This window comes from Ciconia boyciana, chromosome 19 (genome assembly GCF_034638445.1).
Source record: "Ciconia boyciana chromosome 19, ASM3463844v1, whole genome shotgun sequence".
Classification (NCBI taxonomy): domain Eukaryota; kingdom Metazoa; phylum Chordata; class Aves; order Ciconiiformes; family Ciconiidae; genus Ciconia; species Ciconia boyciana.
Genome location: NC_132952.1, coordinates 5,561,420 through 5,589,408, shown reverse-complemented (window position 1 = coordinate 5,589,408; position 27,989 = coordinate 5,561,420). Strand labels below are relative to the sequence as shown.

At 54.0% G+C, this 27,989-nt stretch overlaps 2 protein-coding genes across 5 annotated transcripts in view; one reads left to right on the top strand and one right to left on the bottom strand.

The window, feature by feature from the left end:
- Positions 1 to 11: 11 nt before the first annotated feature.
- On the bottom strand, positions 12 to 23,049 carry KLHL17 (kelch like family member 17). 3 transcript variants are annotated; one of them, XM_072883849.1, is made up of 13 exons: positions 22,954 to 23,049; positions 11,997 to 12,249; positions 11,710 to 11,781; positions 11,462 to 11,583; positions 10,768 to 10,989; positions 9,599 to 9,715; positions 8,227 to 8,440; positions 7,994 to 8,138; positions 7,231 to 7,398; positions 6,784 to 6,872; positions 5,607 to 5,680; positions 4,385 to 4,566; positions 12 to 3,714 (listed from the first exon to the last, which is right to left on the bottom strand). In XM_072883849.1, the coding sequence occupies exons 2-13, from the start codon at positions 12,205 to 12,207 to the stop codon at positions 3,486 to 3,488; spliced, it is 1,845 nt and encodes a 614-aa protein (XP_072739950.1). In that variant the 5' UTR covers positions 12,208 to 12,249; positions 22,954 to 23,049; the 3' UTR covers positions 12 to 3,485. The 3 variants fall into 3 exon arrangements, with proteins under 3 accessions (XP_072739950.1, XP_072739951.1, XP_072739952.1); XM_072883850.1 differs by lacking the exon at positions 22,954 to 23,049 and adding an exon at positions 22,495 to 22,701; XM_072883851.1 differs by lacking the exon at positions 11,710 to 11,781.
- NOC2L (NOC2 like nucleolar associated transcriptional repressor) overlaps positions 23,023 to 27,989 on the top strand; it is a 60,075-nt gene continuing 55,108 nt past the window's right edge. Inside the window, exons 1-6 of one of the 2 annotated variants that reach the window (XM_072883847.1) lie at positions 23,023 to 23,169; positions 23,442 to 23,627; positions 24,531 to 24,702; positions 25,257 to 25,367; positions 26,042 to 26,162; positions 27,425 to 27,515. In XM_072883847.1, the coding sequence (XP_072739948.1) occupies positions 23,150 to 23,169; positions 23,442 to 23,627; positions 24,531 to 24,702; positions 25,257 to 25,367; positions 26,042 to 26,162; positions 27,425 to 27,515 (701 nt within the window). In that variant the 5' untranslated portion in view covers positions 23,023 to 23,149. The remainder of the gene's footprint in view (positions 23,170 to 23,441; positions 23,628 to 24,530; positions 24,703 to 25,256; positions 25,368 to 26,041; positions 26,163 to 27,424; positions 27,516 to 27,989) is intronic. The other variant, XM_072883848.1, reaches the window with a different exon arrangement.

Sequence of the window (27,989 nt, the reverse complement as noted above, 5' to 3'; positions counted from 1 at the left end):
GACGCAGGATCCAGTATTCAAGAAAACGTCTTTATTGTACATGTTGGCTTCTATTGCTTGTATCCCCTCCCCAATCCCATGTAGTGCAAAAAATTCAGAGAAACAGAGTTCCACATAAATAAGTCAGATAACTTACAGAGAAATCAAAGTGACAACGGTTTGACATGGAGTGGACCAGGTCTGCCTACCAGTAAGGCCAAGCGAACCTCTGCCCTCGCATCGGGGCAAGGGCTCCTGCCTAGCCTCGCCGTCTCACTGCAGACCGACACCAGGGTCCCTGGGCGAAACACATCAACACACGCAGCCCGGAGCTGCCCGCTCAGGGATGCTCCTCCGCTGGGAAAAGCTCACATGGGAAATCACACAAATAACATTTTGGATGAGACACCGCTAACTAAAACTGGCCGAAAAGCCACACAGTTGACAGTTCTCCTCCCCTCAGATAGGGTACTACGCACAGACAGACAGACACAGACGCACATCCCCTCCGAGGCCTCCAGCTCAGCAAGGGATGTGCAGCACCAGAAGCAATTCCACCCTGGGATCTCCCAGGGCAGATGCTGACACCTCGTGTCCACACAGTGTGGGTCGGGGTGCTCCGGACCCCTGCAAGCTGCTGGGGAACTATTTTGCCCTTTCCTTCCTTCTTTCTCCTTTACAGGAAAGCAGTGAGCACCTGCATAGTTAGTACATCAGAGACACAAAAGGCTCCCTCCTCCCCAGGTTTCTGCAGAACAGGCTCAGCGGTGGTATTGCTCAGGACCCAGCCGGCGGGTGCCAGGAGTCACGCTGCCTGTTTCCCTGATCCTCAAGAGGCAGGACAGCATTGCACGCCATTTGCAGTGTAAATTGCTAAAGATTACAACTGGGGCCAAGGGCACATGGCACAAAAATTCTCCTCAGCCTGCTCCCCTCTGGTTTTGCCTGCCTGCCGCCCCCCAAGGCAGCAGCACCCCTTTAGGCTACAGCAGTTGGACCAGAAGCTGAGCCACTGCTATAACCACTCATTCCTTGTTTGAAATCAGCCCTGTTTCTCCCTTCAGCAGTTCCACTCTGGCCCTGCACTGCCCGTCCTTGTCGTACAGTACTCCCTTCGGCAGGCTGGCTGGGCTCCGCCATCCTTACGCCATTCCTCACGCAGAGGCCTCGGCAGGACGTTGGCATGTTGGGCCAAGGCCCAGCACCAGCACCTTTCACTTCTGACACGGCCGTGGGGCTTTTAGGCTGATCCTCCTTCAAAGAGGACCCTAGAGCCAGGGGCACCTTGAATGCACCGGTCGATATGAGTCCAGCAGAAGACTAAAATCCTGATGTTGCTTATAGGAATGGGAAGAAAAGGATTGAGACCTCGCTCATATGTAGGCACATGCACGCAACAGAGCAGACTTCACCGATTCCATCGTTATTTCGAACGAAGCAGATTCATGTGACCTACTTAGGGCAGCCCTACTGCCACGTTGACCAAGCAGCAACCTGCACGAGCAGAGCCTGGACATTTGCAGGGTCCTCTGCACTACAGAGGAACGGGAGAGCTGCCGAGCTGCGACAGGCTGGGGCAGAGGCTTGGCAAGTGAGAGGGGAAGGAAAAGCAGATTTAGAGTCTGTTCTAAAAGCCAGAAAGGCCTCAGCCGCCTGAGAAGCCCAGACTGTCCTTGGGGAGAGAAGCAGCCCAGATTTTCAGAAGCTGCTGGTAATTTCAGGTGTCCAGTGTTAGGCACTGTAAGTGGGCTTGTAAAACATGCCGGCACCTGTCCAGGAGAAATTAGATTGCCGTAAAAATTGTCTTAAGTTGGGGAGTCCCTGTCTTGTCTCAAACTCTCCTTTCACCCCAAAGAAAAGAGAAAAGAAGAAATCCCTAGCCACTTGAAAATTTAGGCCAACAAATACCATCACAAGTGAAATCTGAACTCTGTAAATGAGACATGAGAAGGAGCGGAGGGAAAAAGGATAAAGGAATTAGTTCAAAACAAACAGTTAGACCACATTTCCAATGCTACATTTGAACACTATTGAGGTACCAGTGGTTGAGTCATTCCTCTATAATGTGGAGAACACCTGATAATATGTCTCAGTTCAAGGCTCATACACACACCCTACAGCATACGCATTGAAAATACCACCCAAGAGGTTCCATGGCACAGGTGGGTCTAGGACAGGCCTGTGACTTACAGTACTAATTTATTCAACCTTTAGCTCGTTAAAGTGGTTGCTTAATTGCCAGGGAGTCACTAATTGCAAATGGTCCCTTCCATGCTGTTTTCACTGTACACACGGTATCTCACACATGCACACACACCCACACATCTATAGAGAACGTCTTCCAGGACACAGTCATCATCTCATCAACAAATGAGAAAAGTAATTGCATCCCTTCTGCTGCCTTAAAAGCAGATAGGATGGGGAATACCAGGATCGTGTAAAAAATAAACGGATATGAAGTCATTAAAAATTAAAATATTAGCATTCAAATTAAAAAAGGCAAAAAATTAACACCCAAAAAAGTAACGCCAGGCAATCCTCCTCATTTAGAAGGCTGGACTGTTCTTGTTTAAGAACCGATACCTTTCCATAAACCCAGAATCTGCTTTGCAGAGAGGGGAACAGCAAACAGGCCGATCCGTTCCCAGCCAAACTGTGAACCAGGACCACGTGCAGAGAGCAGGTAGCCGCACGGTCACTTGAACCTGGGACAGCAACGGCACGGATGCAAACAAGGTCATTCAACCCATCTGCCTGGCTGGGGACTGCCCAGAGCAATGGTCAGCTGGGAGCAGCGACTGAGGTGGGGCCAGCTGAGTATGGAAACACTGGAGGGTTCCGGCTGCTGCATCCAGTTTTGTCTCCAAACCTCACCTCCTCCAGGCCCTGTCCCTTAGCTGGGCTTCTTTTGTTTGCGTATTTTAAGGCATCAATTAGACACCATTGAGAACCATACGGTGGCCTCAGAGTCTTTAACAGTGCACAATAGGCTTGGTAAAGAGTTTGGCTACAGTGACATTCAGAGGAATGGTTGCACATTCAGCCCTGTCCTTGGGAGAAGTGTTGTCCACCTCCGCCACCCCACAGGACTCCTGGAAGCCTCCAAGGCTGGCCGTGCTCGTATGTGTGGCACCGGCTGGATCACGTGAATCCAAGAAGCAGCAATGGTTTAAAGTTTCCCCTCCCCAAAGAAAATATACACCCTTTGGGTGAGCGGTGAGATGAGTCTGAACGGAGCAGAGAGCACCCCCTTCTCCTTGCCCTCTAGAAGGAGGGTGCTCGTCCAGGAAGCACATTTCTAACTGCTGTGGTCGTGCTGATCTGATGTGTGCACCAAGAGTGGGGATGGCTCCGGGGGTTGACAGGAGTGCTGGGGCTGGAGGCAGCAGCCAGTACCTTCGCTCTCCTCCTACAGCGACCGGCTGCCCCGCGGGGCGGGCCACGCTGGCCTAGCGCTTCGCCAGGCGCCCCTGTCCCCTTGAGGTAAGGTAGGTCCTGATTCTTTGTCAAAGGCTCGTCGAAGACACTGACAGGGTGGGCGAGGAGGGGGGCGGGAAGTTGAGGAGTTCCAGCACAGCCACCCCCACGCTGCTCCGGCGTGTGAACATGCACGAGGCTGCTACCCACTTGTTGGTACGGGGGTTGTACTTCTCGATGGAGTTTAGGCTGGAGCTCCCATCGTTGCCACCTACTGCGTACAGCCACCCATCCATGGCCACCAGGTCATGGGTGCTCCTGCAACGACCACGCAGAGACCACAGGGGTGTGAGGCTCGAACGCAGCATATGTGGAGCGTAGGGGAGCTCAGCACCTCAGATGAATGGGCCAGAGCTCTGTCACCCACAAAAAGGAGTGCCCAGCCTCACAAATGCCCAGCGAAAATGAACTACTGGGCTCAAACAGTCAGTCAGTGGCAGAGTGCAGTATAGAGCCTCAGATCTTCCCCTTCACTCCGATACCCTCGTCCCACTGGAGAAGTGCCACCTCTAAATAACAAGCGCTAGGAGCCTAAAATCCTTGGACTTCCAAGCCTTAAACCCTCCCACAGCCCAGCAACATCTCCTACGGGGCCTCAGCCAGCTACACCACCTGGTTCTTTACGGCCACACAGACTGCTGAGAATAAATCCCTCTGCAGAAACACCTACTGCAGAACGTCCCTGCTCTGCCCTCCCGGCACACGTGCACCAGTCCCTCGCAGTGCGGCAGGGAGCATGGGCTGCCTTTGTGCGAGCAGCACAGAGCCGGCCAGCTGCAGCGTTAGCCAGGCCCTGGGGCATGGTCTGCATTTTACGGTTTGCAGTGCCAAGTGAGGCAAGGCTCTCTGTGAGATGGGGTCCCCATTCCCGACTGCAGCAGCTGAGGCTCCCCCGCAGCTCGAGCGTGGCAGGGGCAGAGCTCCTTACCTACGGATGTTCATGGGTGCCACGCTCTCCCATGTGTTGGTTTTGGGGTTGTAGCGCTCAACAGAGTTAAGGCAGCTGGTCCCATCGTTGCCGCCAGCCACGTAGAGCATCCCCTCCAGCACAGCCACTCCTGCGCTGCTCCGGCGGCTTAGCATATTGGCAATGGGCGCCCAGGTGTTGATCTGGGAAGAGGCAATGTTTGTTTGTGAGCCAGATGCACAAGACGTTTTCAATGTGCCCCTGCCAACCCAGTCCTGCTCTAACCACACAGCTCCTGACATAACAGTCCTCCCCCAAAAAGCCTTTTGGGGGGACCCTACTTATTTCCCTTCAACTCTCCCGCAGGAATTGCTGCAGGCCCCAGGAGAGACCTTCGCCGACTGGCTCAGTAAAGCCCAGCCGCAGCTGGCAGGAGTTCTGCCATCCCAGGGGCCTGAGCACAGAAATCTCTGTGCCAGGCCACCAGTCACGTCACAGCTGAATCCCAGCCCAGTCATGGGGGTTGAGCTGTATCTATTTCAAATCTGTACGAGTCACAGCTGTGGCTTTACATCTCGTGAAAAACCTCCAGGACCTTCTCTTTGATCTTTTTGCAGTGATCCAGCCTGCTCTAACAGAGCTGTGGGACCCCAGGCCCAACACATGTCCCCAGCCTGCCACAATCCCTGCTCACCGCTCTGGATGTGCGTGCAGCAAGGACCTCAGCTGGAAGCTGGAAACAGCTCAGGGCATGAACAAGAACTGTTCTTCCTAGACAACTTGAGCTGGCCTACAGGCAATGGGGATAGAGAGCATTCTGGTGGTTGAAAAATCTCAAAGATACATCTTGGAGCCTGCATGGATGAGCTTTGGCTCATTTTGCTCTGGATTGTACCCCGGATACTCTGCCCCTGTGGAAGAGCTGGGGAGGGGGCAGATACCCACACCATCTCATAGTCACCCATGGAGGCTTAAGTCTCCAAGGAGGCAGGCAGGTCTGTGCTGCGCAGGCTCATGTGGGCACACCTTCTGCTCCACTGCTGCTGCAACACTTTGCTAGGAAGCGGTCACATCTTAAACTATGGCAGCGGTTTGCTAAGAGACCACGGGTAGCTGATCTCTCGCTGTCTGCTAAGTTCTCTAGCAACTTGCGTGGCCCTCAGCTTTCTGCAGGGCCCTTTCAGGCACCCAACCGGAGGGGAGAAGGAAAAGGGTTACCAGGCATGCTCTCTCTTGTATTTACCTGGGGCTCATACTTTTCTACTGTGGCTAAGTGGGATGAGCTGTCATATCCCCCAACGGCATAGAGGTTGCCTTCTGCAAAGACAGTCACACGTGCACAGGAGTTAGCTAAAGAGCATGGTCCCGATCCCGGCGCAGCCTCCCACAACTCTTGCACGGGGTGCCCATACGGGCATCAGCTGAGCCGCAGTGCCTCCTGCTCCGCAGGCAGCCGAGCCCCTCTCAGCAGGGCTCCCCCAGCTCCCCCTCCCCTTGCAGCATGGAGCATTGTGAAATATTCATCAGGCAATTTCTCTGCCACGCTGCAAGCTTCCTGAAGAGCTCGTTCGCCTGCCGCTTCTTGACCTCCTCATTATGGGAGCTGCAAGTGCTCCCCGCCAGAGCAATCAGTTATTTTTAGCAGCGGAGGCTGGAGCAGGGGAACGCCAGTAAAGGCCGTGGCAGGCAGAGAGTATGAGCTGGTGATGGAGGGGAGGGAACCTCTGAGTCAGCACTGAGAGCTGAAACCAGAGAACAGGGCAGGGGACCACAGGGACACTGCGCAGCAGCTCCTGGGACGGTGGGGAGCAGCACGCTGCCCTGGCATCCCCAGGGAGGTCCGGCATCTGCTAGGGTGGAGGGTGGTACTTGCGTTAACCCCATAGCTGCACTAAACAATGAAGTGGCCAGTTCTCACACTGCATCCTCCTTAAGGACAGAGCTCATTCAATGGAGTCAGGAGTCATCACAGCATTGCACCTAATGTTGTGACACCCCCGGTAGAGACAGTTTTGACCCCCCACTACTGCTTGGATCATCAGTAAGAGGACTGTCCTGCTTTCATAATGAAGGAGTAATAAGGTTGTCTCTTCCTTTCGGGGGACAGGTGATGATCCACAGCCAGCCCTCTTGCTCCAAAGTAGAAGGGGCACAAAGGAGCTGAGGAACAAGTTGTGGGTCCCCTCAGGAGTTGCCTCCAGGATGTGATGAAACCCAACTACTAAGGAGACTGAGGAGGAGGGCAGAGGCAGGGAGCATGTCAGGACATGGCAGAGGAATGGCTGGGCTACCCAGACTCACAGCTAGGGAATCTAGGAAGAAGGGGCAGGAACTGGAACAGAAGAAGATCAAAAGGAACCACCAGAAATGCAAGAGACAGTCTGCACAGAAGTCAGTCGGGTCCTCATGCCATCACCCACCTAGAGTTGCCACCCGGACGTAGCGTCTCCTGGTGCTCATGGCAGCGATGGATGTCCAGGTGCCTGTCAGAGGGTCGTACCGCTCTGCGCTGCAGCAGGCAGGGACACAGGAACATAAGGTGTGACACTGGCAAAGCCCAGGTCAAAGCTCTTTGACACAGGCCCTCAGGGGCAGCTCCCAAGGAAGCTTGGGAATAGACAGGGAAAACGGAGGGAAGAACTGACAAAGGCTATGTTCTGTTGTGACGCAGGGCTACAAAATGGTTTTTCCCCTGAAGAAACTTTGCCTGCATCAAAGACACTGGAAGACAGAGCTGGATTGCAAGACATCTACTCTGGGGCCAGTCCATCTGTCAGGAGCCGGCCTTGTGGGCTCGCCAGGCACCCAGCGCCAAGGACAGTGCATGCAAGAGCAGTGGAGGAGCCTGTAGCAAGGCAATCCCCTACCTGTTCAGGCACGAGGCCCCATCGTACCCCCCAGCAGCATAGAGAAGCCCGTGAAGCGCTGCTACACCCAGGCAGCTCCTCCTGGTGCCCATGGACACCTCAGGTTGCCAGGAATTGGTGACAGGATCATAGGACTCCACTGTGGCCAAATCAGAGGTCCCATCGTAGCTGGAGGGAGAAAAAGGGAGACCATGTAAGAGCTGGGAAGCCTGGATTGTAGATGAGCCTGTGGGCTGGTCCTACAGCTCTGGAGGCGACCAAGAGCCTTGGGTCCCTGTCACCACCCCTCCCCTCTCCCCCCTGCCCAGCTTCCTCAAGACAGAGTGCACTAAAGCACCTGCTGAAAGTGCAGAGCCCTTAGCCAAGCTCTTTGGTGGTCTGCAAAGAAAGCAGGTCTCAGAGGGTCCCCACACGCTAGGGAAGAGGTGGGCTGGGGACTTAGCAGGCTCTGAACAGCCTGCAGCATAGGGCTAAGGCAAATGGGAGGAAACCGCGCAAGCCCAGGATGTCCACCGCCAAACAGAGAGCTAGCAAACTCACTGCTCAGAACTGCAAGGGGCAGGGATGTAGTTTTCAGTTGCTATTCCTGCAGTTAGTAACCCAGAGATACTGGATTGCTTCATCCGGAGGCTGGCCCCGGCAGGCTCTGCTGGCCATCTCTGCTCCCGGAGCAGCTCTGTGCCGCTCTCGCCATGGGCTCCGTTCAGGGGCTGCTGACGGCACCCCTGCCAGCTCCCTGCGCACGGCTCCTGGCCCTCCTTACCCGCCCACAGCATACAGCTTGTTCCCGATGGCAGCAACGCCCACTCTGGCCCTGCGAGTCGACATGGAGGCCACCATGTGCCACCGATCCGTCCGCGTGTCATAGGCCTCGCAGTCCCCGTGGATGGCGAACAGGCTCCCCCCACCTGCGCAGGGGAGGGCAAACAGAGCAAACAACAGTCCGAGGCCCTGGGCAGGGGTCTGCACGTAGGGGAGCGTGTGGCAGGGCCTTACCCACAGCAAAGAGCACAGTGCTGGCCCCCTCGCAGCGCCGCGGCCTCGTCCTGCTGTTGCTAAGGACCCCTCTCTGCTCCGGCATGAGGTGGTACTTGAGGGCTTCGATCAGCAGGTCCTTGCACTCTGAGTGATGCCGCACCAGCAGCTCTGTGTCCACGTTGCTCATGAGGAAGTCCCGGCTCAGCAGGGGCAGCCGCACGCACTTCATAAGCTGAGGGGAGAGGAGTCGCACCCCATCGGCAGGGTGGGAACCCCAGTGCTGCCCCTACATCTCCCCTACAAACCCCGGGGACCCTGGCAAGGCTGACTCCACCTGGAGATGTCATCCTGCTCTCTTGGCAGGACAGGCAGCCGGTGACAAAGGGCACCAAAGCACATGCAGCAATTCAGCCTTAATGTCTCTGCAGAGCCAGAAGCTCTCAGCCTGGCCATGACATGTCCCACAGCCACCCCAGATCCCCACCCTGCCCTCTGCCTGTACCCACATCCTCTTCCAGCACTCGTGCTATCAGTAACAATCCTCGCTGTGGGGCTGCAGAGCCCAGACACCACCTCCCTCTGCCCAGCATGCCCCATGTTGCCTGCATTGCCCACAGGAGGGATGTTTGAGGGCACACAACCAGCAAAGGTGGAGACAGAACTTGTCTAGGGTCAAGCCCTAGGGTAGGCGGAAACCCAGGGGAAACCCTCAGAGTCTTCCTCGTCCTGCCCCATCTCAGCCCCAGCCTTCAGGAGGGCACCTAGGGATGCCTTCTCCCACTGCTCCAGCCTGTCTGGAAGCATGAGAGCGGCAAGATGACAGGAAGCCGGGGCTGCTGGAGGCACTGACAGCCTCTACCGCAGCGCGAGGCTGCATCCGTGAGAGGGTGCCCACGCTGTGCCAAGCACTGGCAGCCCCGCAGGAAAGGGCTTAACCATGTCTCCTCCAGTTGCGCCTTTGGCGGGTGGGAGGCTCGCAGATCCATGCTCCAAGGTGCAGATGCAGAGAGACAAAAGCATGAGTTAAAAGAAGTTCCCTGCTCAAATTTGCCTGAGCTTTTTGTTTGAGGATGCCTGTGAAAGCTCAGGAAGGCTGCAGGCAGGGCTGACCTCTCCTGCTGCCCACATCCTCCCCAGACCTACACATGCCCAAGCTGCCAGGGGTCAGACAGGGCATCCCCCTCGGATTTGTCAATAGTTTGGACTTCACTCTGGGAGACAGAATTTTCTCAGCAGCACCCTCATCTATGCCTGGACTGGAAGTGGTATGGCAGGGACCCGCTGTCCCTGCCCTCTGGCCACCCTGCAGCTTCCTTCGGCCGTGTACCCACCCAGACCAGGCACTCGGAGCTGGTGGGTGGAACCAGGCCACCTTCCCCAGCAGACTCACCCTGGGGACATGCTGTCTTCTGCTGTCCACATCATGTTTGACCCAGCTGAGCACAGCCCGGTACACCTCCTCCTCTGATGGCACATTGAGGCTGTCACTAGAAATGAGGTCCAGCACCTGCAGAGCGGGGTGGAAAGGGCAAGCGTCGGTTGGTACGGTTTGGGAGGCAAGGATGCATTCACACACCCAGGTAACTGGCCCAGCAGAACAGCACTGCCAGAGGCAGAGCCCCTGCCTCCTGTAGATGCTGGCAGTTGGGGGTGTACAGCTACTCTCTCTCACTGGACACAGAAGGATCCAAAGAGCAACCGGGTCCCCCAAACCAGGCAGGTGCAGCTGTGCCTCCCCTCTCCTTGCAGCACTGGTGTGGAGACAGCTCTGCCCTCGATCGTCCTCCTTGGCTCATTCCCCCCCTTCTGTGTCTGAAGCTGCTGCAATGCCCGACACTTCCAATCAACATCAGTGAGATCAGGCAGACGACTCTGCTTGCACACATCCCTTCAATATTTCATGGGATAGAGCCAGGTGTCCTGGCTGTTCCCAGCACACTCACTTCACCTGCCAAGGACAACGGAGCTGGAGCAAGTGGAGATACGTACCCTCCTCTTGCTGCCACGCACCCCACTGCCCCGAGAATGGGTGAAGGGAAGCATCTGTATCCTGGTGAGGGACCATACGGGTGATGCAGAGCAAGGACTGGGAATGCCCTGGCCAGGGCACGGCGCAGCACTCTGCAGGCAGTGACGACCCAGGGGCCATACTGGCACCACATGAAGAGCAGCAGGAAACATTAGCTGAGCTCTGAATTAAACATCACAGCTACGTGACCAGGGCAGCCTGGACTTATTCCCTGGCCTGTGCTCCCAGAGAGAGGGCAGTGTGCTCAGAGCTCACGTGGCAAGCACCAGCGACAGCAATTATCCTCCGTGCTACCCTCCCATCCCCATTTCACATGGGATTAAGCTCGCTCTCCGACAGCACTCTTCCCATGTATTGCCTCTCCACTGAATAGAGAGGACCCAAAGCACAGAATCTGAGTACATTCCCCTGCCAAACCCTGTCCCCTCAGTGCAGGTCCCTTGGGTTCTTGACACGCACACCGTGCCTTCCAGGACAGGGCACAAGAAGCCTTGCCCACCCATACCTTCACACTCCCATCAGGACCTCACCTGTTTAAGAGGCAGCAACATGAACTCCTCTGTCTTGGACACCTCCACGAAGTGTTGGAGGACATACTTGTGTGCAGACTTGAGGAGGTCGCTGCAGGAGTGCGTGTCAGCAAAACCCCGGATTCCCAGACAGTTGGATGGGTCGAGCTGGCTGAGTAGGAACTTGCAACAAGCATCCCGCACACCATTGAGCTGAAGCAGGCTGGCAGCAGGAAGAAGTGTCTGGCAGTGGAAAAGAATGGGGGAAAAGAGAGTTTCCAGGGCAAGGAAACCATTTTCACCCTCGTCTCACCGCAAGTCAATAACAGAACAGGCTTACTGAGCACCTTCAGGCACACAAGCACATAGAGGAAAAAGCATTCTTTGTTTCCAACAGGACTAAGCTAAAGAAGAGCTGAGAAGGACGCCCGTAACTCCCCACAGGGCCAGGAAATGGCAGGAGAACAGCAGATGCCGAGGACTAGACCTGGCCATTGCATAGTGCTTTGAGGAGCCATTCCCAGCCACAGCAATCGCAGGAGCCACACCTCTAGGTGCAGGGGCAGAAGATGAACTCCCTGACCACTGCTAGATGCAGGTGCCATCACAGAACAAGAGCTGAAAGTGCTGAGCAGAGGTAGAGAAGAGCCCCCAGGAGGTAAGTCTCATACAGAACGGTTTTGTGGAGAAGAGAGATTTGGGGGGAAGCTCCTACCTGCACATTCCCCTCGCCTACCACAATCTCAGCCGTGTAAGCGTATTGCACCAGCTGCTCCAGGGCCTGTGGGTCAATGTCGTGCAGCGTCACGTGGGTCTGGCGGCTCTCACTCATCTCATCTAGGGCAACACAGATACTAGACATGAACAAAGTCCCGCAGCAGGATTGTTTCCCCTCAGAAAGACTTGACCATGCATGGAACAAGCTGCATCCACCTCCACAGCCCAGAAAGGTCTCCTGCCTACCTCTTAGCAAGGAGAAGCAGCAGTATACTTTAGGGAATGGGGTCCACGTCTGCAGGATGGGCATCAAGATACCTGTGCAGGGGGTTACGGGCAAAGGGCTTCATGGAAGGGAGCCAAATGAGGAACATTACTGCCCTTGCTCACAGAGATGATATACAGGCATCATATTTGCATAGGGTAGGGCAGTCAGAATAGGGAGCAGGGCAGAAAGGGGAGGGGTTTGCAGGGAAGAGCGGGTTTGAAGAGCAGGGAGACCCTGGCCACGGGGAAGAGAGGACACTACTTGCTTGTGAACATGGCGTGGAAGTACGGGCTGCAGGACGCCAGCACCACCTTGTGGGCCTTGATCTCCTTGGTGCCCACATGGAGCACAATGTCGCAGAGCAGCCCACGCTGACGCATGCGGTTCATGCACACGAAGGCATCGTGATAGTGTCGCTTGGAGTTGTGGGAGATGCTGTGGCCATCGCGGTTGAGGAGCTGCACACCCCCTTCCATGGCTGCAGGTGGTAGATGGTGGGCTTTCCCTTCTCAGCGGCACTGACATGGGGGAAAACCAAAGCATTACCCAGGCAGGAATCGCTCTAGCCCCAGACAATTCCCATAGCCCCCAAGTATGGCTGCCACTGCTCAGAGACCCCGCGCAAGAACAGCTCCTGTCTAACCAGCCCCTGCCAGGGAAACATCATCCTGCTCATAAACCAGCGATGGGGAGGAGACAGTCCCTGGAAGAACCCAAGCAATGCAAAGGGATGCTGAGACTCTTCTCCGCTCTGTGACACTCACTGCTTCCCAGCTGCGTTCATCTCCGGATCGATATCCTCCTTACCTGCCTTCAGAAGGGTACCGCTCTACAACATATGTGCTCACACTGGTTTTCCTTGAAGTTGCACCGTCTCCAAATCCACCTAACTATCTGCATTTCCATGCAATATCAGCAGAAGCATTGATCTTAGGAGTCTCACCAGGGCATGCCAGTCCTGCACTGACCAAGCGAGCTTAAACAGACCACTAGAAACAGCAAACATGACAACCCTGATTAGCCTAAACAAAAAATAACCAGGGAATCCCATATCCTAGAAGGCAAGAGTGATGTTATGGACCACAGCTCTTCGAGAGGTGGCTGTTCCCTTCCAGCTTCCAGAAGTTGCTAGGAGATTTGTAATGCACGCACCTACCTTCAAAAGTTAAGCTCAGAGAGCTGCTGTATTTCCCGTGCCCTCACAAATCAGGAGGATAAGGCAGAGGGCAAAGGCAATTGCAGCACAGAGCTCTACAGTCCCAGTACAGAATCCTGCAGACCTGGGATTCGACTCTTCCTGACATTCTATATTTCAGGCCTCTTTTCGGACAGAGGCTGGGGATTCCCAGGTCAGTTAGGGAACAGGATCCTGATCTCCACTTCCCTCCAGTGTCCTCTACCCAGGCACATCCAACCTCACCACAGCCTCAAGGCTGCACCAAACAGTCCTGCTCCAGCACCGCCGACTCCTGTTCCTGCACTAGCCTAGCAGGCAGTTTGGGCAAAGCAGAGCTCCTAGATCTCCCTGGAAGCAGCCCCAGCTGAGACCCTGGCTGTCCTTCCAAGAGGTAACTTTGAACTTCAGGTAGTTTTTCTTTGACAAGGCTGACAGGGGGGACAGACAGCAAAGAACAGAGATGCGGATCGGGCGGCTGGGACCCGATGCAGAATTCAGTCTGCACATACACGTATGTGCCACTGAGCATGGAGCGGGACAGTCCTTCCACACAATCTGGGACAGCCCAGGCAGGGAGCAGGAGTATGAACTTGATCCGCTCGCAGAAACAAAAATTGCCTAATCAAGGAATAAGGGCATTTATTTGTGCAAAGATGTTTTCTCTTTCCATGCTGTCTGCATCTAGGCTGCTCATGGCGTTTCGAAAGGCGTCTGACTGTCTCTCTGCCAGCAGCACCCAAAGGAAAGGTTGGGGAGTGAAGAAAGAATGACTGAGCAGCAGGAGGAAGAAGGGGGAGGGAGCAGGAGCAAAAGGCAGCTTGAAGAAAAAAAGCCCGTGTGCTGCACTCGTGCGCCTGCCCCCGCATCCCTGCGGCGAGAGAATCCCCTCAGCCTCTGTGCTCCTCACGACACCTACACGTCGCCAGCCGTGCTGAGCCTAAAAATAGAAACCCACCATGCTGTGCCTGCTCAGCCACGAATGCAGCCATCTATTCATTTTTAAATAGCAATTGTATCGGGTACTAGAGTCTGGGGGAGGAAAAAGATGAATAAACATCTTTCCTGAGCAGGAGAGAAGCCTGCAATGCCCTCTTCTATTTGCATCATCCCGCATGATATGAGATTCCTCATCTCTCTGTCAGCGGGGAAGACTCGTGGGCACACAACAAAGGCAATGCCTGTTGATGCTTTCCAGCAATGAGAGTAGGATGCCATTGTGCCCTTGACAGGAAAGAAGAGCCCATGAGTTAACTGGCCTTCTCCTCCCACACCCCTCAGCTGAGCTTTTCGGAAAGCTGCAACATCCCTAGGACACCCTCAGCACGTTAATTCACATGCGTGGACGCTGCTGGATGAGAGGTGCCCACACGAAGGCCGTTTATAGTTGCTAGCATCTCCACCTGGGCTCAAGAGCTCCTTTCCCAGACCTGGTTTAATGGCAGAGAGCGGACAGTGCTTTCTCGCCTTTATTCCCCTCCCTAGCTGCAAGCCTGAGGGTTTTCCTGATCTGCTCGAGCTGGTTTATCTTTTTAATACACTGCTGAGCATACTTCTCCCCATCAGTATTTAAGTCATGCCCCAGATCTAATTGAGAGCACTCGCCTTGCCCCTCCTGGGTGCTGGCAGCAAAGGGTGGGAGCTCCTGGCTCCACAGCAGTGGGAGGACCAGGGGGGACAAGGCAGGACAGGACAGAGGAGCAGGGAGATGGGACTGCTTCTCATTGCGCTCTCGGAAACTGGTGAGAAAAGGTTTGCTGCCCTGGCCAGGCTGGGGGTAGCACACAACTCGGCTCCAGCAGTCAGGGGAGAGACGCAGAGGGCACAACAGACTGAAGGTTGCTGTAGCCGATGCATTGGCATCACAGTAATCAAACGCATTTCCAAAGAGGGTCAGAAGCGCTGGGCTCTCTTCCCAGCCCTGCCACTGAGTCATTGCACAACTCTGGGCAAGTACAAGTGCAGAGAGTGACAAGGGTGACATTATCTTTCCTTGCAATGATTCCCACGGCCAAGAGGTAGAGACCAGCTATCGCTCACTCCCCTCTCCACTCACTCCCCCCTGCTGTCGCCAGCGAGGGCTGGCACGCACCTCACAGAGCTCGGAAGAGCTCGACTGAAAGACCACCGTTGCCTCCCTCGCCCGCACCGGTGTAGCACCCTGAGCTACACCACCGCTGTGTCACTCGGTCTCTGATGTGACTGAGCAGGGCCAGATGGGGACGCCCAGCCACCGCACTGCCACGGGGTTCCCAAAAGCATCCCCGCACCGGGGGACAGTCCACAGCTGACCTGACCCACAGCTGCAGGCAGCCTGAACCAACTCTGCCGGATGGTTTTTTGCTACAGCCACACTACAGCCTCAGCAATCCCTCCCCTGGAGAGCAGCTCACCCACCCACCAGCCACTTTGGGAGAAGGTCACCATGCTGAAGCACAGGGAGTGCTGGCATGGGTCTGGCCTAAGGCTTGCAGTGGGTACAGCCCCTTCAGTCCCACTTCCCGGTGTCCCCTCCACTCTGCAATAACATGTTCCCATCAGAGCTCTTTTGCTTTAACGGGTCAGAATATAATCAGGGGGAAAAAGGGAAAGGACACCCCACTGCTGCTCCCTGTGCCTGAACTCTCAGCCTCACTGGCAGCACTAAATATTCCTTATTTCCTTGTAAAACTTCATTCCCAGGAAATGAAGGTCTATGAGCACCGCTAAGACATAATTAATGGGGAACAGTGCCTGGACCACAAGAGACAGTAAAGCAGTGTCCAGAGCTCCAGCGGGGGGACGTAAATACAAGCCCACTTTTGTGGAGCATGCAGCAGCATGAATGCACGTGTTACGCATCAGCTATAATGGATGCGGTGGCTGACTTGTAATAACTCTTAGGTTATGACAAAAAAAAGAAGGCGTTTGTTTGGCTCCTATGCGACAGAGCGTGGCCATGCATAACAGCTCTGTTAATTAATGCAAATGATCCCTGCCCAAAGGGAGGTCTGTTCTCCTTGCACAAAAAACCATATTTTGCCGAGAGTGAAAAGAAGCGTGCTGAGCAATAAACAGGCAACAGAGTATCCTCCAGGGAAAAGTTCAGAGCCTGCCCTTTCCCCAGGAAGGCCCTGGAGAATGGCTTTTTGTTGACAGCCTGGATGGAGATTTTGTGTCTGCCAGGCAAGCTAGGAGACTGCAAAGACACATCCTGTACAGCTGGTCAGATGTTGGGGACGAGTCTTTGCTGTGGATAAGGTGACATCCCCTACTCTAAGGCATGACATGCCCTAAGGCCTGACATACAATCATGCTTAAATCCATCACTTCCACGTGTGCCCTATCCCTATGTTGATATTCCAGTACCTCTTTTCTGGTAAATCAGCTACAAAGCCCTGTTTTGTGCGCGGCACTGCATCTCCCACAGAATTGCTGCCATCAGACCTTCAGGACAAGAGATTAAGTCCTCGCTGGCACTCACTGCTCCGTTAGTGCCGTGATACACTACCCCTGCGTATCTCGGCACTAACAGAGCAGAGGCCAGCACAAACTAGGTCAATAAGGTGGCACCACGTTGCCAGTTTCCCCTTCGGAGGAGTGGTTCCCCCCCTTTCTTGGCATTGGGGGTCCATCTCCCAGGCACAAAGTCCTTTTTTTTTTTTTTGCCTACAGACCTCCTCTGGCTCTGTCCCCAGGCAGGAAGGGGCTGCTGGCAGCACTGCTCTGTTGTGCCCAGCAGCTTCAGATCTCCATTCCGAGCAGCGGAGCCAAAGCCATGCCCTCCACAGCAGCACAGCAAAGCTCCTCCTGGGGCAGAGCAACAGCATGGACCCCTGGGGAAGGAGCTTGACAGCGGAGTCACAGGCAGGAATCGCGGCTTCCAAGTGCATCTCCATCTCCCCTACACCAGAAATCAGAATTCTTATTTTTAAGCCCTCTGAGAGGAGTCACAGGCCATTTGCCAGTAAGCAGCCTCCTGCAATTCTCAGCATTCCCCCAAAGAACCGAAACGTGCCATACACATTAAAGCTCAGGACGGGACTAGACCGGGGCAGCCTAAAGGGGCACAGGCAAGACCCTGGCCTGCCCAAGCGCGAGGAGCTCCTTTCCTCCCGGGAGCAGGGCTGGGAAGAAGATGTGCTCCTGTGTTCTCTTCCTTCCCTTCAACAGTCAAGGGACACAAACAGCTGAGCCGGCAGTAACAATAGCTGCTGTTGTGCTGTTGCAAAGTAAGACCACTAATACAGCTCGTACCAGCATCCAGAGATGCAGCTGAGTACACTGCAGGCCTGCAAATTTTCACCTTCCTTATTGCTTTGTGGAGGCCCCGTTAATTTGGCTGAGCTATCCCTTTTGTTGAACCCTGTCCATGGCTCTGAACTCCATGTCTAAAGAGAAGCTTTAAACTACCAGATGACTAGCAGTATTTTTGCATCAGTAATCCTCTTGCAGTAGGCATGTCCAAGACACCAGGGCTGTTTTCACAAGCTACAGCAGATATACGCTACCTGCCCTTACACCTCAAACTTGGATATCCCAAATTCTTGCTTCTTTCAGAGGGCCTGGCACTGCCCATTACAAAATATATTGCATTCCTACTTTTCCCGCTCCCTTCCCCCCAATAAACACAATCAAAGAGAGTTGGACATCATCCAGCTGTATATGCCCAGGACTCAAAGGCAAAGCAGGCACTAAATCTAGGCAATTGTCCCCACCAGGACCTGTCAGGTTAGCGTCACTGATACAGACAGAGAACTCCATCCCCCTCAATACAACATTTTGGGGTTCAGCCCCTTCTCAGCCCCTGTAGCACTTTACCTGCATCCAGGGAATTCAAACAGACAGCAAAAGGCTCACAGTCAGTCTTTTTAATATAAGGTTAATTGTGTGTTCAGCCTAGAAGAGCCAGCAATTGTGAGGAAGCAGAGGGACCTAATAGTTCAGGACCAGCAAGTGAACGAGATGCTCTGAACTGCAGGTCCAGCCATCGCTACTGTGATGGCTGATTTACAGCAGCACCTATACAGAGGTCAGGACTGCAAATATTGATCAAAATGTGACTTAACGTGGCAAGGGGACCTGTCATTCCTGGCACCGGCTCTGCCTTCAGAGGTGGCAGGAGGGATAGTAGAATTAGGAAGCTGGCAGTTTCAGACAGCCAGATTGAAGACTCGGACCCCTTGCACCCCTCTGCCAGCTCCTGACGGACACAGCAGAGGACACGAGCACACCAAGAACACATAACTGAGGTGAGCTGCAAGGAGAAGTTAGGAGCATGCACTGCAGCCCCAAACACTTCTCTCCACCTCCTCTTCTCTCTCTTCTGCTCCTGCTGCCAGCACTGCCCCTGACCACATGCCTGCCTTCTATTCCCCAAGCCCCCTTGCTATGGATGGGAGGGTGAGGTGCGCGCTGCTCCTGCCGATCGGTGGAATTAGTCTGCTCTGAGCTAGCCTCAAGGCAGCACAGGGCACCGCAGACAGCGCTGAGTCTGCAGGACTGAGAATCCCCAGCTCTCAGTAGGGTTTGGGTTTTTTTAATGAATTAGGCATAACTGACACGCACTGAATCCTCCTGTCTAGACATCTGCAGAGAAGTGACAAGCTGCCAGAGAGGATGTGGAGCCTCGGAAAGGGGGTGGGGAAGGTGGGGGAAAACTACACACAGTTGCCAGCTCTACGGCACAGAGACGGTGCTGGCTTCAGGCAAGAAGGGCATTCAGCACATTGACCTAGTCAGTGTCTTTCAGCAGCTCAGTGGGTTGTAATCAATCGGCTCTGGTGCACACAGAAGGCTGGAGGTCTTTTCTAATAAAGCCTCTCTCCCCATTACTCCTGGGGAGTTTTGTTCGGAAACTCAGCTCAAAGTTGCTCTCAGTTACCCCAGCTCACGCTCAGAAGTGCTTTAGCTGAGAGAGGAGGGAGCGCAAAGCAGAGCCTCAATGCCTGCACCGGGACATTCCCACACCCGAAAGAGATAAAGGGTATCCAGCCTGCTTAGTGTCTATCTGGGTACACATTCTCCCTCTCTCATGCACACTTTGCACAGGCAGCAACTCTTCCTGCAGACATCTTCAAATTCAGCTTTTGCCTTTAGTATTTTGCACACAGGGGATCACAGCAGCTCCAAGCACGACTCCGTGGTTGAGGGATTTAGAGGCATCCGTGCTAACATTTGGGTCACTTTGAGTAATTGGTTGTAAGGGTCAGGACGCGAATAGGTTTGGGACTGCTGAATTCCCAGGTTAGGAAGAAACAAGAAATGGAAACTAACTCATGCCTTGAGCTGCTCAGCAAAATGTGCAAGTCTCCAGCTGCACTGGAATTAGACAGCAGTTCCTACAGTCCAGCACAAAGCACACCAAAATCTAAGCAAAAGGAGCCCTTTGCCTCTGCCAAGGACTGGAAATGTGGGTCATGTCCTAATTCCCCCCTCCCAGTGTCCCCCAGCAGACACGGGAGAGGAGCTACTGTCGTATCGAGTGCTACTTTATGGCACAAGCAGTGCCCAACCTCTACACATAGGCATCAAGCAAGCCTCCTCTCCAGGCAGCAGTGATAGTTAACAGCTTCAGCTGCACTATCCATCACTGTGGTATTCCCAGTCTCCCTCTAGCCTCCCCTGTGACAGACATCTCTGTCGCCAACTCATTTTTCAGACAGGTAAAGAGACAAGGCGAGAGCGCTCAGGTCATTGGAGGCAGCCCATATCAGAGGATCTGAATATTCCTGGCTCCTAGACTGGCCCAGGAGCTCCCTGTCTGCAACACCCTTGGCCAGCAGCTATTCAAAGAGGGATTGTGCCCTTTGCCTGTCCACTGTGCCAGGTGATGGTGTCTCGAATAGGTGGCAGTGGGCCAGTTCAGAACAGGTCGTTACTGCACAGCAATGCCCTGACATCAGACGAGAGCGATGAACCTGGTGAGACTCAAGCACGAGCTACCGCTTGGCTTCTAAAGGGAAAGTTGACTCCATGACGTGAGGCAGCGTGGCCTAGGGGCTCCAGCAGTAGACTAGGAAAGAAGGAAAAAGCACTCAGGTCTGCTGGCTGCAAATGGGCGAGCGGATTTTGTACAGGTGGATAAGCCAGGGAACAATGCCGATGCCCTGTTAAGCTCTGCTCACGAGTGACTCTCCGAACCAGGAGGTCACCAGTGGAGGTCACCAGCTGTACCCTGGCCTCATCGCTTTCGCAGAGACAGCATGGCCCACGCCACGTTTACGGACAGCTTACGAAGCCTCCTACCAGCCTCAATCAGTGTGGGTTGGCAACGGAGACGAACCGGACCACGTAAGCAGATCTGCATTTCCTCTTCTGAACAAGCTCAGTGCTTCACACTCTGGAGCAGTGGGAGCCTGTTTTCAAGCCAGAAAACAATTAATAGAATTCCCTCACATCTTCTTGAAGGCAGCAGGACAGGCCACATACATGAAAACTGAGCTATGAGGAGCATGTGACATAATGGCTTTGAGTTTGCTGCGGGCCTGCCAAGGCCAGTGGGTCCCAGACCCTGGGAATTTCAGCTGAAGGAGCTTGAATTCCTGTCCCTGAGGAGTCACATCCTTTAGAGAAGGCAGCGTGGTTTGCAGCCATTTCTAGCAGGCCAGGTGGAAAGGGTGAAGCCTCTCTTGCTACCAAGTCCAGCTTGCCTAAGGGTTTGGAGGCAAGGCTCCAGCACCTGAGAAAATACAGAAGCTGTTTGATTTTTGAGCTGCTGAGCCTGAAATGCAGCAAAGCAAGACCAGAACCCAGAACAGTCTCCCCAGCAGATCTCCAGTCTTCAGAGGATGCCTGCCTTGATTTTCACGTGCCACTCCGTCTACAGAGACCCACACTGATGCTGATGAGAGCAAGGGCGGATGGCCACCAGATGGGCTGGCAGTGCAAAGAGGTTCCATTGCCACCCTCACCAAGCTGACCTTAGCTGACAGAAAGCATAAGGGACTATCCTAGCTACCCAAGATGCTAAGGAGCGACTCCATTTGGATCCTAGACTGTCAAGCCAAGAGAGCAGCTGACTATTATGCCTGCCAGCTCCCGGTCCGCTCTGAATTAGATGTTATTTGCTGGGATTCATGAATCAGTCAGTTCTCAGGAAGGAAACTCAGATCTTTACACCCAAGATCCCAAAGAGTCTTACTCACTGCCATGCTGAATAAAGTATTTCCAGCAGATGCTCATGGGTCAGGAGAGCAACTTGGGGTGCAGAGGGGAGAGATTCCACAGAACTGATTGTTTGGCTGTAGTGATCGTAACCAAAAGGCTATCATATATTGAAGCGTTAGCGAGTCATATAACGGTGAACTTGTAACAAACCAGCACCTCCTGGTGCAAACCGCTAGCACACAGACATCCCAAATCTGTTACGGAGGCCCCATCCCTCCTCCCATCCTTAAATGCAGCTCATGCCTTTGGACCATCCATACTGAAAAGGGGCAGTGGCTCTCTGAGGCTCATTTCAGCTGTGCCCTGTCCTAGGGGCAACAAGTTACCTGCATCAGCCTAGCACACCTGGAGACTGTCAGGATCAAAAGCACCCGACTATCCACATGTTGCTGAATCACTCCAGAATTAACCTCCGTCCTTGGGGTCTCCAGCAACGGAGAGTGCCCCGAGATATTGCTCATCAGACAGCAGCCATCGAAGTCAAAGGAAAGCAGGCTTCTCTGTAGAGAGACCCCATAAAAGCAAGGCCACCGTTTCTGCTGTTTTCTAGCTTGGCACAAAAGTCCGGTCAGTCGGTGGCTGCGAACCGATGCACAGAGAGCAGGGGCAGCCACCCGACCGCTGCATTTCTTCCTTGCTGTAGAGAAGCCGAGGTCCCAGGGCCAGCACTCCTTGGAGAGGGAGGTATTTGCTCAGCCAGCAGAACCAAACCAGCTGCCTGCCCTGGCCTGCTGCTCCCTAGGACCACCTCCACAAACAGAGATGCCGTAGCTCGAGGAGAGCCCTCTGCTCTAATGGTCACTGCAGAGGCCAGGAAAAAAGATGCCTCCTGCTTCTCCCCCAAGTTACCAGAAAACCTGAGGCAACGTTTCTCCCTGTGCCCTTCAGCTCCCCCACAGCCAATGATCCCAAACAGCCCGTGTGCTTCCACTGAGGGCAAGCAAAACCGCCACTGTCAGACCCCCTCTGCAGCTGCTCCCTGGGCCCCACCATCTCGCAAGGCTCTAAAGCGGCAGCTTTTTCCTTTACCTCGCTCCTCGGCTTGGCAGAGGACAGGGAAGGAGACCCCGCTCGGCACGGAAATGCTGCCGGCCTCAGCTACAGAGAGCTGCCGAGGCAGAGAGCGCAAGCAGCCGAGCCGGCCGCGGAGGAGCGGCACCGGCTGTTCTCCAGACGTGCCGCCTTCGACCCCGACAGGCAAACTCGCTCCCCGAGGAGGGATGAGCCGCCAGCAGCGCAAGAGCAGCGGCGGGGAGCGATGGAGCGCTCCTCCGGGGGTCCCCCCGCCGCCGCCGGCCCCCCCCCCGGGTAACCCCTCCGCCTCACCCTCCTCCCGCCGCCGCGCCCGGGCGCTCCCGCGGGGTCCGAGTGCCCGGCCCTGCCGCTGCGGGGAGAGGGAGGGGAGGAGGCGGCGGCAGGGCCGTGCCCCGGCGGTACTCACGGCTCCGGCGGGCGCAGCGACGGCCCGGCCCGGCCCGTCCGCGGGATGCTGCGGGGCACCGCTCTACCCGCACCGCTGCCGCCGGCCCCGCGGCGGGGAGACGGGGCGAGACGGGGCGGGGCGGGGGCGGGCAGGTGCGCGGCTCCTCCTCGGGCCGCGGCGGGACGGGGACGGGGCCGGGGCCGGGGCCAGCTCCGCGGCTGCGGCTTCCTCCCTCACCCGGAATAACCCCGCCGCGGAGCCGTGCCCACAGCCCAGCTCAGCTCAGCTCAGCTCAGCTCAGCTCAGCTCAGCTCAGCTCGGCTCGGCTCGGCTCGGCTCGGCTCGGCTCGGCTCGGCTCGGCCCGGCCCGGCCCGGCTCGCTGCTGCGCCCCCCCGCAGCTAAATGCCGCCGCGCACGTGTCACCGGGCTGCGGGGGAAGGGGAGCTCGCCCCGCCCCCGCGCCGCCGCTCGCTTACCGGGCGCGGGGTCCCGTCCTGCGGGGGGCGGGGACACGCGTGGCACCGGCCCCGCTGAGGCAGCCCGCGGGCCGGCCGCGGAGCCGGGGGGGCGGGGCCGGGGCGGGCAGGGGCGGGGCCGGGCCGCCCCGCCCCGCGGAGCCGCGCGGCACGCTGGGAACGGAAGCGGCGGCCGCGTTGGAGCGAGGCGGGCAGCATGGCAGCCGCCGGCAAGAGGTGAGCGGCGGCAGCGCTCTGCGGGCGGGGGATTGGGCCGGGCCGGGCCGGGCCGACCGACCGACCGCGGGCGGGGGCGGGCACGGGCACGGGCACGGGCACCGCCGGGCTGGGGCAGCGGCAGCGCCGGGCGGCCCAGGTGCGGCTTGTCAGCCCCGCGCTGCCGACCGCAAGCAAGGCCGCCGTGAGCGGGCAGGCCCGGCGCTGCCGGCCCGGCTTCCCGCTGATCTTCCCCCTGATCTTCCCCCCTCCCCTCTCCTCGCCGCCCGCAGGAGCCTGGCGGAGCTGAGCCTGGACGAGTTCCTCGCTGCCGGCTCCGAGTCGGAGCCTGACGGCGGCTCGGGGGAGGAGGAGGCCGCCAGGCCCGCCAAGGGGGCTGCGGCGCAGCGGCGGCGGAGCGGGAAGGCGCAGCAGGATGGGAAGGCGAGGCAGCCGCCTCAGGCCCGGCCGGCTGCGAGGTAAGGGCGCGCCGCTGGTCGCGCTCGGCCGGGCGGTCCCTCCGGCAGCATGCCGTCGGTGCTGCCGCTTTGGGCTAGGCTCGGCACGTCTAAGCTGGCCTCCACCGGTTGCTTGCTTGGTTGGGTTCTTTTACTCTTGCCTGCTTTTATAAGTAACCGCGGGACTTCGTCGTAGCATCTGTCAGAGGATGAGCTAGTTCTGGGACAAGCTGGGTCAGAGGTGCCTAAACGGGCTGCTTTCGAGACCGCAGTGCGGTTATGGGGCACAGGGCCGTCAGGTTTTCGGTCGTACCTGTGTCAATTCAGTAACTGCAGTGGGGAAAAACTTGTGTATGCTTTTAATCTTTTACAGGGTATACTGGAGTCAGGCAAAGCTTACTTTGTTTTTCCTCAGTTTGTGTGTATTTGGTCTTACTGAAAGACATTGGAGTATCTGCAGATAGAAAATGATGTAGTAGTTCTTAGCTGCTGCTAATCATTATTAGAAGCCAAAACAATTCTTTAGTACCAGATAAGATTTAACCGAGCTTTCATTGTCAGATTTCTCTGCCGGTACAGCTTTCAGTATTCTTTATAAAAAGCTTGCGAGAGTAATTCTGAGAAATTAAGAAACAGGTTTTTTTGGGGGGTTGCAAGATGTTTTCATGACCTCTGGTCAGTATCCCAATACAATCTTGATAGTTTGCTATCAGGATTTCTTAGTGCTGAATGAAAATAACCTTTTGTAAGTCCTCTAGAGCAGGTGTTAAATGGGATACAGAACTGTGGCCACAGCCCGGATAAAGCCATCACCATTCAAATTAGCCCCAGGTGTGCTTTAGTGACCAGAAGTTGCTTGCTTTTCTTACAGCATCAGCAGAAGTTTGAGCAATGAATAAATGCATGTTAATTCTTATCTACCAGGAAGAAGGGAAAGGCATCTGAACATAAAGATCAGCTCTCCCGGCTGAAGGACAAAGATCCTGAATTTTATAAGTTTCTGGAGGAAAACGATCGCACACTGCTGAATTTTGATGCTTCAGACAGTTCTGACGAGGAGGAGGAGGGGTTGCACATACCACCTGATACACTGGAGGTACTAGGCCCTATTTTGGAGTGCTGAAATCAATGATTTCACTTACTTACATGTTAAGTATTTGAGTTTCATTGCAAGGCCTAAGCATATTTGGGCTTATTGTGGCACAGATGGCTGGGGAGGAACTTCCCCAAAGATCATCTGCAGGTGTGCAGGCTTGCAATCCAGAAGTCAGCTGTGGATTTGAACTGAGCATGAGGAGTTTGTTAAAGATTGTGAAGGCAGAGCCTTAGAGTGTATTTTCTCTGTGACTTTGGTTTTGTGTCTCCTTTCCCAATGGGAGTTTGTTTTGCCTCAAGTGATACCCCTTCTCCTTGATGTTTTATGTTATTGCACATTTTATTTATATAGCAAAGCTGCAGGGCTTAAGTAGCTTTTTCTGAATTTGTAATACCTATAATTTCATTACTGCTTTACACAAAGTGCTGATAATGGCATTAATAAAACTCATGCCTGCCTGCCTGCCTTCCTCTTCAGTAGCTACTCAGCCAAAGAGATGGGGCCAGAAAAGAATTGTATAAGCCTTTTCTCAGTCTTGGTACCGCCTTCTTTAGGAAGCAAGTGATGAAGATGAAGAAGAAGAACGTGAAACAGTCAAACGGAAGAGAGTTTGTTTCATCCCCGTGAGCTTGAAAATGGTTGAAGAATGGAAAAAGGCTGCAGAGGTGAGCAGGGAGTTGGAATACAAGGCACTTGAGTGTTCTCCTTTAAACATTCTTCCACATATGTTGCTGCCTCTAAAACACCAACTTCCGATTTGTTCGTCTTTCACAAAAATCTACAGAGAAGATGTATGTCCTACATACAAGGTCATACTCCTAGATCTCTTGTTACTTCAGCACAATTTGTCTTTGCAGTTTTTTCTTGGGCTGCAAGGTTAGAGTACTTGCACTCCATCTGAGGGAGAAGCTAGAGAAACTTGTGTGGCTCGGAAGAGGTCGGAATAGTTAAATTCTGATTTTTTCATCCTCTTGCTAAGCATTGTGCCTTTGGCAGCTCCAAGAACTTTTTTTAGTCACATTTTGAGTAGTCATGAAATGGCTTGCTCTTCTGACTAAGAGGGGGAGGGAAAGGTCAAACTGGATAGTTGCTTGCAACTGATTCATTGCTTCTCAGCCTCCAACCAATTAAAAGCCCTTGAAGCCCATTTTAGAGCAAGTGAAGGCCACTAGTGTTTGTTAAGACTGTCTTGACATTTTTCCTTCGTGTTGTAGGATGGAGCTATTTTTGCAATTAAACTTAAAATGAATTCCCATACTCCTGTCCTAATAAAGTGCTCCAGAGTTTCAGAATATTGCTTGCTTTTTCTCCTCAGCAATCCTTTTTCTTCTTTCCACAGAGAAGGCTAACACCAAAACTTTTCCATGAAATCACTCAAGCCTTTAAAGCATCTGTAGCAACCACCAAAGGAGATAATGGTGGGGCTGATCCCAGCAAGTTTCAAGTCACTGATGCTGCAGGTGAGTTGGTCCCCATACTACTTCTGTGAGAGAAAGGAAGTCTTTTGAGAGGGAAGATGTAGCTATTGGAAGAGAGTGGGGATAAGTACTGGCAGGAGTTAACTTACCCTTTCATAGGCTTCATTTCACTTAAGTAGCTTAGCTTCTTCCTGGTGGTGAGTCTGTGTAGTGGTGTCTCTTCTGGTGTCCCAGTGTGTAAGTGTACCTCTCTGTGTATGCTTGGAGCAGCTGGGCTTGCAGACCGCTGAGGAAAGTACCACGTTTCATTCACCAGACTTCTTAGAGTGAATTGAAGCTGGGTACTGTTTATATGCTTGTAGTGCACGTTTTTTTGGACAACTTTTGCTGTGGCTTCTTGCTGATCCCTCTTAAAACTAATCCTACAAGACTGTTTTAAGTCTTCTTACCAAATAGTGTTCTATAACCTCACAACAGTTCAGAGTTGAGTTGCACTATCAAGTTCATGTTCCCCTAGCCAGGACCTCTTGAAATACTGCATGTCTAGATCTCCTTCTCTACAGGATTATCATGCCTGTAGACCAAATGAGATGCAACCTCTCTCTCCAGCCTAGCCCCCTTTTGCATAAGCTCCAGGTTTTGCAGACAGTCCTGTTTTAGACTCACAACAGCACAGCTGAGTGGGGAAACATCCTTGTTAGTGTCTCAGAGGATGTGACCTACAGCCTGCCTACTTTTACCACTAAATTAGCAGGTACTTTCTCACTGTGTTTTATCAGCTTGTTATTTTGTGCCATCTGGAACTGGCACTGTGGGGTGGGACTACTTAAACCTACATGTTCTCCTTAATCCTTTCTTGCCCGGCATAGGGCTTTTTATATCTCTTTCATTGCTTTTGGTAAAATCTCATTCTTTAATGTAAGACATTACATAGAATTCACATGTCCGTTTCTGTGACTTTATTTTTATTAAAAAGTGCCTTTAGTTCTGATTATTGTTTGAGGGAGATTGATTGATGGTAGTATAGACTCCTAGTCATGGGTCAGGCTGCTTTTGTGCTTGGTGCTGTTTACTCAGAGAGCAAAGAGATGGCCCCTGTGCCAGAAAGCTGTCAGTTGTAATCTTGCTGTTTAGATAAAATTACTAGGGTAAGACAAACTGATGTTTTCCGGAAGCTTGCGGAAACGTAATAGTTCTGCTATGGGAATTACTGGCTTCAGTTCCCTGGGGAGCTTTTTTCAGATTAGCTGAGAATATATGGAAAATCATTTACAAATACTTTACTGACTTTTTTTTTTAACCAGTGTTCAATGCCCTTGTGTCCTTCTGTGTCCGGGACCTCTTCCGCTGCCTGCAGGAACTGCTTCTTCTGAAAACCCCAAAGAACAAACTAAAGTAAGTCTGAGGAGATTTGAGAACTGCAGGTGAGAGAAAGCTGGTTGGGGTTTTTCAGAACTGCAACCGGTCTGTGAAGCTGGACAAAGATGGCAGCTCTTCCCAAACACTAGCAAAGTTGCCTGATTATATTCACAGTCGTCTTAGCCAAGTTCTTCCTTTCTTTCCCAGAAGTACGTCCTCTGTAATATTAGACTCCAGCCATTTGCAGAGGACATGTGGCTTCAACAGAAGGAGATCTGGAATTGCATATGCTTGCACTCAGGAGCACTGTTAAGGCATTGTGAGTTGGTTTTCAGAGAAAGGGACCAAGCCTTCGGCCTATATGTAGACAGAGTATTGCAAGTAATGTGATTTTAGTTAATCCAGGGCTTTAGCAGCTGTATTATGCCCTAGAGTCTGGTGGTCTTGAGGGCTGGATCATCTGAATTTGAGCTATTCACTGTTAGAGCATAGATGGAATGGAAACAAGCA

What these genes read in the sequence shown, in the direction of transcription:
- KLHL17 (XM_072883849.1), bottom strand. Translation starts at nt 12,207, where the DNA reads ATGGAAGGGGGTGTGCAGCTCCTCAACCGCGATGGCCACAGCATCTCC. An exon ending in TGTTGCTGCCTCTTAAACAG is followed by an intron (nt 9,716 to 10,767) that starts GTGAGGTCCTGA and finishes CCCGCTCTGCAG; the next exon opens with GTGCTGGACCTCATTTCTAG. An exon ending in TAGAAAAGTATGAGCCCCAG is followed by an intron (nt 4,567 to 5,606) that starts GTAAATACAAGA and finishes GCCTCTTCCCAG; the next exon opens with ATCAACACCTGGGCGCCCAT.